Source organism: Cydia fagiglandana, chromosome 13 (genome assembly GCF_963556715.1).
Source record: "Cydia fagiglandana chromosome 13, ilCydFagi1.1, whole genome shotgun sequence".
Lineage (NCBI taxonomy): Eukaryota > Metazoa > Arthropoda > Insecta > Lepidoptera > Tortricidae > Cydia > Cydia fagiglandana.
In genome coordinates this window covers 4,884,287-4,895,859 of record NC_085944.1, presented here as the reverse complement: position 1 = coordinate 4,895,859, position 11,573 = coordinate 4,884,287, and the positions used below count along the sequence as shown (strand labels likewise).

The following is an 11,573-nucleotide window of genomic DNA, read 5'->3' as shown; positions in this document are numbered from 1 at the left end:
TGGTGAGACATTTATGTAAATAAACGATTACCTTTGTAATTATATTTTTGATTTTGACCCTTCGTACTTCGTAATTATACTAATTATAATACCTGAAATGTTATTATCTTGATTTTGTAACTATCTATTTGGGAGGTAATAAGTAGTGTTCAGTTGATGACAAGATTTGAGATTAGTGCAATCGCAAGGCAAAATCTCACATGGTTTGTTACCAGAAAATAGTAGGTACCTATGTTTACGCAGATGTCCCTAGCGAGCAACGAGTGATGATAATGCTTGGTTAAATAAAACTTAGAATCGAACAGACTCATTTTTCTTAATGCTTGTACTGGAGAGCACCATTTAATCTACCGATGTCATTATCCCCAGAAGATTATTAAAAGTGCATTTTAGGAAGTTCACTGAGTTATTCTATAGCTTTGGTGTCTAGCTAAAGCAGCGGTCGGCAACCAGCGGCCCGCGGTCCGCATGAGGCCCGCGAACCTCTCACTCATGGCCCGCGAGCAAAGAATATAATACTCACTAGGAGAAGAACGGTAACTCCATACAAAAAAATGTCCCCAACCGTTTATACGTTTATACTACTGGCGCCCTCGATGTGTACCAATGTATTATAGGTATATAGCAATTATGTTGATAAACATATTTGTTATCTTCATATCACGAAATATATGAAAGATGCAAATATTACCCCTTGTTTGTGGTATTATCTATTGATTTAAATAAAAGGCATATTTATGTTTATAACATTGTATTATGTTTTACATATAGAAATATACGCTGAAAATTAAACCCTGACAACTTAATAAAAATAGACATTAATAAAGCGCATTCACAACGTTTTACATATTCAATTTTTCTTCCTTTTAATTCTATCTTTTTTTCCTTGTAGTTAGTCATCAGCTTTGTTTTTTCAAAGTTAATTTCCAATCCCACTGATTCGCTACTCTGATGGAGGCACTGTAGCATATTTGAAAGTTCTTCTGCGTTATTGGAAAATAATACGATATCGTCAGCAAATCTTAAGTGGCTTAAATACTTAGGGCCTATTTTGATACCTTTGTTTTTCCATCCAATGTTGTGTAATATAAGTTCGAGAACTGCAATAAATATTTTTGGAGACAGTGGATCTCCTTGGCGGACGCCTCTCCCTATTTGAAAATATGGTCCTAATTTATCCAGCTTTACTCGACTTCTACAGTTGTCATAAATATTAGTTACTAACTTTATATATTTTTCCTCTATATTGTGATATTCTAGTGCCGTTTTAATTGATTCATGGGAGATAGAGTCAAATGCTTTCTGGTAGTCGACAAATGCCAAGTACAGCGGAGAGTTGAATTCTTTATATTTCTCAATTAGCTGGCTCAGTACTTGGATGTGATCCATTGTGGAGTAGCCAGGCCTAAATCCTGCTTGCTCCACTGGTTGTATGTTATCTATTTTTGGGCCTATTCTTGTCAGTAAGCATTGAGAAAACAGTTTGTAGATGCTTGACATGAGACTTATCGGTCTATAATTAGATACATCACATGGATCGCCTTTTTTATATATTAGAGTTATTTCAGACTCCGTCCATTGTGTAGGCACCTTCTCTTCTTTTAGTATGTCGTTAAAAAGTTGTGTTATGTGTTTAATTAGTCTGTCTTTGCCTACCTGTAAAGCTTCATTAATGATAGAGTCAGGTCCTGGGCTTTTGTTTTTACTTAAGTTTTTTATTGCAGTGTCTAATTCTCTTGTTGTAAATATCTCCGGGACGTTTTCGTTGCTCTCCGTCATATATACTCCGTGTGGCTGTATGTAATGGTCTTCATTTGTGGCTCCTCTAGCGTATAGTTTCTTGTAGAAGTCAGTAGCGACTAAAACCAGTTCCTGTCTATTTTCAGTGACTGCTTGAGTAGAGTTTTTAAGTTTTGGTATCCATTTTTTGTTTCTTGCAGCGGCTCTTTTTATTCCTCCTGTTACCGCAATGCAGTTTTCGTACTTCCTGAGCTTAAAAGCTGTATATTCTTGTTTAATGCTTGCTTTGACTGTTTTGTATAGTATATTGTAAGTCTCTTTTTTCTTCTCTTGTTTTATTTATTTTTTCTTGTAACTTGTGTCTGTTAACTATTAAAGCCATGGTATCTGGCGACAGTTTAAACTTTTCTTTTTTGTTTAGTATTTTTGTTTCTATTAAACTTTCGGTAATAGCTTTTTCTAAAGCATTGTACGTGTACTGCGTGTCTAAATTATGTTTAATATATTTTTTTAATTTACTGTCTAGAAGTTTGCAATATTCTGTTTGCTCTTTTTCTGTAATTAAGTTTGATTTAGATGATGTAAATTTTTTCCTACTTTTAGGTTTTATTTTCATTTCTATGGTTCCACGTAGTAACCTATGGTCTGAAGGAAAGTGTAGTGTTCGAAGGGTTTCTATGTTTGTAAACAGATCCTTTTTTGTGGATAAGATGTAGTCTATCTCGTTTCGCGTCTTTCCATCTGGTGCTAACCACGTCCATCTCTGGTTTACTTTCTTTCTGTAAAATGTGTTTATGATAGAGAGTTCTTCCTCTAGTGCAAAGCAAACTAATATCATTCTTGGATACAGACACAGCAGAAATAGAGAGACGCATAACATCGAGTTGGAAACGCTACTGGTCACTAAAACATCTGTTCAAATCAAAAATGCCAATACCACTTAAAAAGAAACTTATGGACTCGTGCATTCTACCAACATTGACATACGCCTGTCAGACGTGGAGCTTAACGAAAAAAAAACGCCCAAAAAATTTCGGTTTGTCAAAGGGCGATGGAAAGAAGCCTACTCAATGTCAAGATTAAAGACAAGATTAAAAATAAGAACATTCGAGAAAAAACGAAAGTAATTGATGCATTACAATACGTCAAGAAAATGAAGTGGAGATGGGCAGGACACATTGCACGCTACGACAGCTCAAGGTGGGCGAAACGAGTGACAGAGTGGAAAGGACCAGGGAGTGGAAACAGGCATGCGGGACACCCGCTCAAGCGCTGGGTGGACGACATCAAGAAAATTGCCGGCATAGGGTGGCCACAAGTGGCCCAAGACCGAGACAGGTGGCAAAAGCTGGAGGAGGCCTTTACCCAAGAGGGGATCCCAAAATAAATAACATTTAGGCAACTTTATTTAAAACATGTCAATGAGAGATCATAAATAAAAGGCTTTTTTATTTTTTTATTTTTATTTTTTTTTATTTATTCACGTTTTCAGTCTTCTTCTTCTTCCTTGCCTTATCCCTTCATTTGGGGTCGGCTCTCCTCGTCCTTAGGCGCCAGGACCACCTGTCCTGGGTTGTCTCTGTGTTCAGCTGTGCCCGTTCCAGATCTTTGGCTACGGTTGTCCACCACGTAGCTAGCGGGCGCCCTCTTCCTTTTCTCTCTTCCGGGATAGCCAAGGCCTTTTTGACTGGGTACTCTTCGTCCCTTCTCATAACATGGCCATACCAACGCATTCGTCTCTCTACCAGCTTATCCCCTATGGGTGCGACTTTGAAGGAACCTCTGACGTATTCGTTGCGTATCCTATCGAGCCTTGTTACGCCGGCTGACCATCGCAACATTTTCATCTCGTTTACGTGCAGTTTATTTTCGTGGGTCTTTTTCGCTGCCCAACACTCGGACCCATATAGCATGGCTGGTCTAACCGCTGTTTTGTAGACTTTACCCTTAAGTTTGATTGGCATACTGTTGTCGCAGAGTACTCCTGACAGAGTTCTCCATCTTAGCCATGCTGTATTGACTCTATGGTTTACGTCCGAGTCTATTTTGGCGTCTTCCGACAGTATTGATCCCAGATATTTAAATTGATTTACTTTGGGCAAGGGCTGGCCATCTATGAATATGTTAGTATTGGGTGTGGTCTGATTACTGAAACTGCATCTCATGTACTCGGTCTTACTGCGACTGATCCGGAGTCCATTGTTCTCGAGTGCTTGCTTCCATTGTTGGAGCGTGGCCTGTAGTTTGTTTGCACACTTATCTGCCAGAACAACATCATCCGCGTACAGCATGCACCATGGTATTGGGGATTGGATGTCCTTTGTGAGATAGTCCATTGATAGGTTAAACAGGTACGGGCTGAGGGCCGATCCCTGATGCACTCCAACCCCAACTTGGAACGGTTTACTTAGTCCTGCTGCGCTTCTCACCTGTGTGCTGATACCTTCATACATGTCCTGCACTAGTACGATATAGTGTTCCGGTATTCTTTGTGCTCTCATCGCCTGCCAGACAAGTTTTCGCGGTACTCTATCGAACGCTTTTTCCAGATCGATAAACACAAGCTGGAGGTCTTCTCTATTGGTTCGGTGTTTTTCTAAAAGTATTGTTAATGTTTGTATTGCATCTGTTGTGGATTTTCCCGGCGAGACACAGATTTCTAACTTGTATTCATTCATACATTTCTTCACGGTTAATTAATACGCTTTCCAGATGCGTTATGACTCGGTTCCTTCTGAACCCACTAAAGCTGTATAAATTTCACTCTGGCTGCTTCAACAGCCGTTGCTCCGCATTTAGCACATTTTCTATGTGCATTGCTGTAATCTATGTAGGTACAGACTTACAGTCTTAAGTGGTTGTACCGCTACGTTGTATTTATTATTTAAAGATTTAATAAATAAAATTTTCGTTATGAACTTTAACCACAGCAGTTGGACAGAGTCATTGACAAATATATTTTTTTATTATGGTGGGTAGACGTACCTACCCTCCATATATTTTATGAATATTGATAAAGACAGTTGGAAGCAAATATTCATTATAAAACTTAATCGCGTGTAATTAAGTTTTAAGCGTTTTAAGTCCCGTTTTATGATCAATTATGTATAAAATTCGTGATAATTTAAATCAGAGTTGGGAGCAATGTTGCTGTAGAAAAATGTTTTTATTTTTATTACTCGCAACTTTTTCTCGGAGGCCAACGCACACATAGAAGCTTCAGGCGCACACATGCGCAATTATTTGGGGACATAACTTTCTTAGGAAGTGAACAGGCCTTGCCCGCGAGCCTCCCTCGCTATTTGTATGTAATATTGACAAACGACAATGTTTGATAAAGTCATAAATCAAAGTGTGGCCCGCGTCCACTTCGTTAACTGCTATGTGGCCCTTGGCTGCTAAAAGGTTGCTGACCGCTGAGCTAAAGGATCCCTAGAACGATGCAAGTAGCCAGTATTTACATGCGCCGCGTGCAAAGAAATCAGTTTAGTTTGGACCAATGTGAACCAAGGCCTGTTCACATGTGAACGCACTGCTACGGCATCGATCGGGGTGGGTTTGACATGGCAACACTATTTAAAAAAAAAACATTTTGCAAATGGCCGCAACTGCCGAGTAATTATCCGTTTGCGGCGTTGTTTTATTTCGTTTTTTTTCGTGAAATATGCTTCACGAACATTGTAGTTGGATTGTTGTATAAGTGAGATAAAGTGTAAGTTATTTCTTGTATAGTTGCACAAGTGCTTAATGGTTTTCTAGTCACGCTAGTTTATAGCGACGCGTAGCATTTTGTGCGCCATGTGAGTGGATTGTGTTTTTGTTTTAGAAGGCGGTCAGCCATGTCGCTGCCGCCTTATCTGCTGGGGCCCAACCCATGGGCCACCATGATGGCCCAGCAGCAGCTGGCCGCTGCGCAGCAAGCCGCGCTGCAGGCGCACGCTGCGGCCGCTGCTGCTGCACCACCGGTGCCACCATCGCAGCCTCCGAAGCCGCACCATATTCCAGAGGAAAAAATAAAAGAAAAAGGCAAGTACAGGTGTATCGATCAATCAATCTTTTTACTGGTTCCCTATTTGGGGTCAGCCCTCCTAAAACAGTTACGCCATTTGCGGTTTTGTGTCATTTCTGGCGGCTAATCGTCCTTTTTCATTCAGCCCTATGCCTTATATATATTTTTAAAATTTTTAGGTTATTTTACAAGTAAGTACTAATTGTATGTATTGTTTCTATGTAATCAGGTCATTATTAGGGTTCCGTACCCAAAGGGTAAAACGGGACCCTATTACTAAGACTTCGCTGTCCGTCCGTCTGTCACCAGGCTGTATCTCACGAACCGTGATAGCTAGACAGTTGAAATTTTCACAGATGATGTATTTCTGATGCCGCTATAACAACAAATACTAAAAACAGAATAAAATAAAGATTTAAATGGGGCTCCCATACAACAAACGTGATTTTTGACCAAAGTTAAGCAACGTCGGGAGTGGTCAGTACTTGGATGGGTGACCGTTTTTTCTTTGCTTTTTTTTGTTTTTTTTTTTGCATTATGGTACGGAACCCTTCGTGCGCGAGTCCGACTCGCACTTGCCTGGTTTTGATGTTTTAATTTTACACTACAGGATGTATTACGCATGTTCTGCTTTTTTTTGTAATAATTGTTCTCTTCTCCCCTTTCACAAGGTTTTGCCATCAAGTAATTTGCCAAGACTATTTCCTTAGGGGTGACATTATTTACAGGCAATGGATATAATTTTCCAGACTAGATACCATGGAAAATGCTGTTGTTGCAAACATTCCTTAATTTTGATTCAGTATTTGAAAAAAAAAATGCTTTTACTATTTAACATAATTTCTTTTATTTATTCATTATTTTACTTTATATTATTCATATCATATTGCAGCACAAAAATGGCTTCAACTACAGTCAAAGCGTTTTGCCGAAAAGCGCAAATTCGGCTTTGTGGATGCTCAGAAAGAAGACATGCCACCTGAGCACATTAGAAAAATCATCAGAGACCATGGTGACATGACTAGTCGCAAATACCGTCATGACAAGCGTGTGTATCTTGGAGCCCTTAAATACATGCCTCATGCTGTTATGAAGCTCCTAGAAAACATGCCAATGCCTTGGGAACAAATCAGAGACGTTAAAGTCTTGTACCACATCACAGGTGCAATCACATTTGTGAATGAAATCCCATGGGTTATTGAGCCTGTATACATCGCTCAATGGGGCACAATGTGGATCATGATGCGTAGAGAAAAGCGTGACCGTAGGCATTTCAAAAGAATGAGGTTCCCGCCTTTTGATGATGAGGAGCCTCCTCTAGATTATGCTGATAATATATTGGATGTGGAACCCTTAGAGGCCATTCAAATTGAGCTAGACTCTGAAGAAGACGGAGCTGTTGCATCTTGGTTTTATGACCACAAGCCGCTTCTAGGAACTAGACATGTAAATGGGTCTACATACAGACGCTGGAACCTGACACTACCACAGATGGCCACACTATACAGACTGGCAAACCAGTTGCTGACAGACTTGGTAGATGACAATTACTTCTATCTGTTTGATTCAAAGAGCTTCTTCACAGCAAAAGCCTTGAACATGGCTATACCCGGAGGGCCTAAATTTGAGCCTTTGGTGAAAGACAATTCTGCCGGAGATGAAGACTGGAATGAGTTCAATGATATCAACAAAATCATTATCAGGCAACCAATTAGGACAGAGTACAGGATTGCTTTCCCTTATCTGTACAACAATCTGCCACATTTTGTTCAGCTGTCATGGTAAGTAACAACAATTGTTGAATAATGAAAGTTGAGACTCATAATATTCTATTTATGTTCTTCTTGTGTATATCTCCATAATGCATTATTAAGAAAATTATTGCAGCATATATCAATATTTACTTAGTATTATGAGTCACAATTTCATTTGGATAACTAGATAAAATCAAGAAGTCAAATTGATGCGCTTCACATTCCACTTTCAGACATTGACATCCTCAAAATTTTTAGGTACCACACACCCAATGTGATATACATCAAAACAGAGGATCCTGACCTGCCAGCCTTTTACTTTGATCCTCTGATCAACCCGATTTCCCACCGGCACTCGGTGAAGTCTCTGGACCCAGTTCCTGATGAAGAGGAGTTTGTGTTGCCTGAGGAAGTCACTCCATTCTTGCAGGAGACGGCTCTTTACACTGATAACACTGCAAATGGCATAGCTTTGCTGTGGGCTCCTAGGCCATTTAACATGAGATCGGGTAAGGATTATTTATTTTAGGAATTTCAAACATTGCTTATTTTCATATGCTTTATTAAAAAATAAATTAAGAAACAGTTGAGAACCAAAATTTTATGAAATCAAAAAATATAAGCTAAATTTGGAGCCTCCAAGTATATTACTGTTTTAAAAACTTCCATTACCATTGTAACATGGTTCAGTCTTATCTCTACTAATGCAAGCATAAAGTAACAAGCATAAATTCAAAAATAAATCTGATTCTGCACCATCTCCAACATAAATCACATGTCTTTAAGTTTTGTATGTGCCTTATGTATTATTTTAACCAACTTTCTTCCTAGGACGCACACGTCGCGCCATCGACGTGCCACTAGTAAAGACATGGTACAAGGAACATTGCCCGCCAGGCCAGCCTGTGAAGGTCAGGGTATCCTACCAGAAACTTCTCAAGTACTATGTGCTGAATTCATTGAAGCACAGGCCACCAAAGCCACAGAAAAAGAGGTAATACCCCTTTTTGCACAAACTTTTTTTAATCCATAATCATGATTCTGAGTAGAAATTGCCCAAACTAGTATGTCAAAAAAAAGGTAACCACTGGTCCACTTTTTTAGGGTTCCGTACCCAAAGGGTAAAACGGGACCCTATTGGGTCATTCCAGGTGATTTCAACAAATCGAGTGTGCCGTATGGTTTTTGATTTGAATAAAAAAAATTGAGGATATACTTCATGGTGGCAGAAGTGCTGAACCACCACCAGTTTTTTTTTTTATCTTTTAATTTCCAAGTTTTGCCCATTCGAAGTTAACAGTGGGGTTAAATTCCTGTTTGTACAAAATCAGACCTAACTTTTTTTCTATAAAAGGTTACGAAATAATTATTACTTTTTTGATTAGGTAAGAAATGTGGATATTATACTGTATGACAAAATTTATCTGAATTAACTACAAAAAAAATGGTGACCACCCGAAGTGTATACCTAATTGGTCAATTATTGCAATTTTAAATTGGTTCTTGTGCCAACCCTGGTGCATATCAAATATTACTTTTTTCTGAAATATAAAGTACTTGCCATGTTTATCTTGTAAAATTAATATAATTGTGTTAGATCAATTACTTCTAATAGAAAAATATAAGTGAAAATTGAGAAATTCGAAAAATGCTCGTGTTTGACTCTAAAAAAATCCATGTGGAAGATAAAATAAAAATTTGATTTTAGTCAGCAAATATAGCTGATATCTTCGTTAATTAGATTTAGAAAAAAAAGTTTTGTTATTTTGCCTATTTTTTGAAATATGATTTTTTTAACTGCTCGTCTCATACATTTTCGCTCTTGTTGTATTTATGCAGATTAAAATACATATGACCTTAAACTTATAAATATGAATGAATTCGATGGAAAAATATAAATAAAATCCAGACGATTGAAATTTACTTTATATATTCATACAATAAAAAAAAAAATCATTTGCAAACCTTTGCTACTTCAAAATTTTCTGAAGTTGAATAACGTCGCACTTTTAATTCATTTTGAGAAATGGGAACGAAGCTATGATAAGAACGTGTATTTTTTATGGTCCTTATATTTTTAAATCGCTCTGATAGATATACCTCAGCTTCTTCGACATCTGATTTTGAGACGAAAAAGAACTTGATCCCATGAATTTGAACAGTCAACTATTAATAACACAAGCACTTACTACAAAGAGTTTGCACCACTTCATTATCTCCTAGATAAATACGATTTCCTATAGAACTTCGATAAGGATTATTGGTCCGTTTACTTATGTTCGTAATTTAGCCATGTAACATGCAAATAAAGCTTGTTAACAAGTCAGGAGGCGTCGGTTATTCACTACACGGCTAAATTAAGAAACATTCGCAAGTGATTCACAATCCTTGTCAGGTAACAGTGCATTGTCGAATTTCTACCCTCGTTAAATTTACAAATGAAATTATTGCCATGTCAAAAAAAAAATTTGAACATAAAAAACGTAAATAATATCCGTATGACCAATTACCGTCCCATTTTTATTAATTTATAACATAAAACATTTTGTATCGATAGTTGTAAACAGTAGCATGTTAAAAAAATCATATTTCAAAAAATAGGCAAAATAACAAAACTTTTTTTTCTAAATCTATTTAATGAAGATATCAGCTATATTTTCTGACTACAATCAAATTTTTATTTTATCTTCCACATGGTTTTTTTTAGAGTCAAACACGAGCATTTTTCGAATTTCTCAATTTTCACTTACATTTTTCTATTAGAAGTAATTGATCTAACACAATTATATTTATTTTACAAGATGAACACGGTAAGTAAATTATATTTCAGAAAAAAAGTAATATTTGATATGCACCAGGGTTGGCACAAGAACCATTTTAAAATTGCAATAATTGACCAATTAGGTGTACACTTCGGGTGGTCACAATTTTTTTTGTAGTTAATTCAGATAAATTTTGTCATACAGTATAATATCCACATTTCATAGCTAATCAAAAAAAGTAATAATTATTTCGTTACCTTTTATAGAAAAAAAGTTAGGTCTGATTTTGTACAAGCAAGAATTTGACCCCACTGCTAACTTCGAATGGGCAAAACTTGGAAATTAAAAGATAAAAAAAAAAACTGGTGGTGGTTCAGCACTTCTGCCACCATGAAATATATCCTCAATTTTTTTTATGCAAATCAAAAATCATGCGGCACACTTTTTAATTCAAATTTGTTGAAATCACATGGAATGACCCTATTACTAAGACTCCGCTGTCCGTCCGTCCGTCCGTCTCTCTGTCACCAGGCTGTATCTCACGAACCGTGATAGCTAGACAGTTGAAATTTTCACAGATGATGTATTTCTGTTGCCACTATAACAACATTTATAGTAAAAACTGAATAAAATAAAGATTGAATTGGGGCTCCCATACAACAAACGTGATTTTTGACCAAAGAAGCAACGTCAGGCGGGGCGGGGTCAGTACTTGGATGGGTGACCGTTTTTTGTTTTGCCTTTTTTTGCATTATGGTACGGAACGCTTCGTGCGCGAGTCCGACTCGCACTTGCCCGGTTTTTTCTTACCCTTCCATAGTTTTGAATGATTCATGGCTCGGTTAGTTTTACCAGACTTATATCGATCACCGAGGTTATCATGGTCTATATCCCGGTCGATATGCGCCTCTTTCTCTTCTCTCCCCCCTATAAACTTTTAAATGTTCTGTGACCTTTCCACGTATACCTGATTTAGAACCCATCATTGTCTTTTAGGTACCTGTTCCGTTCCTTCAAATCAACGAAATTCTTCCAAACAACAACCCTGGATTGGGTGGAAGCTGGGCTCCAGGTCTGCCGTCAGGGCTACAACATGCTGAACCTGCTCATCCATCGCAAGAATCTCAACTACTTGCATTTGGACTACAACTTCAATTTGAAGCCTGTGAAAACGCTGACCACCAAAGAGAGAAAGAAGTCGCGTTTCGGCAATGGTAAGTTCTTCAAACTCGGAAGTCTCATGTGTTAGAAAGAGTTTCATAGAGTGTTACAATATAATTATTCATCAAGTATTGCTGAATATATTAT

At 37.7% G+C, this 11,573-nt stretch overlaps 1 protein-coding gene across 1 annotated transcript in view; it reads left to right on the top strand.

Annotated features, from left to right (window-relative positions):
* The first annotated feature begins 5,309 nt into the window (after window positions 1-5,309).
* Window positions 5,310-11,573, top strand: part of LOC134670053 (pre-mRNA-processing-splicing factor 8) — a 33,326-nt gene continuing 27,062 nt past the window's right edge. Inside the window, exons 1-6 of the mRNA XM_063527718.1 lie at window positions 5,310-5,452; window positions 5,567-5,766; window positions 6,642-7,530; window positions 7,762-8,012; window positions 8,335-8,497; window positions 11,262-11,479. Of these exons, the coding sequence (XP_063383788.1) occupies window positions 5,580-5,766; window positions 6,642-7,530; window positions 7,762-8,012; window positions 8,335-8,497; window positions 11,262-11,479 (1,708 nt within the window). The 5' untranslated portion in view covers window positions 5,310-5,452; window positions 5,567-5,579. The remainder of the gene's footprint in view (window positions 5,453-5,566; window positions 5,767-6,641; window positions 7,531-7,761; window positions 8,013-8,334; window positions 8,498-11,261; window positions 11,480-11,573) is intronic.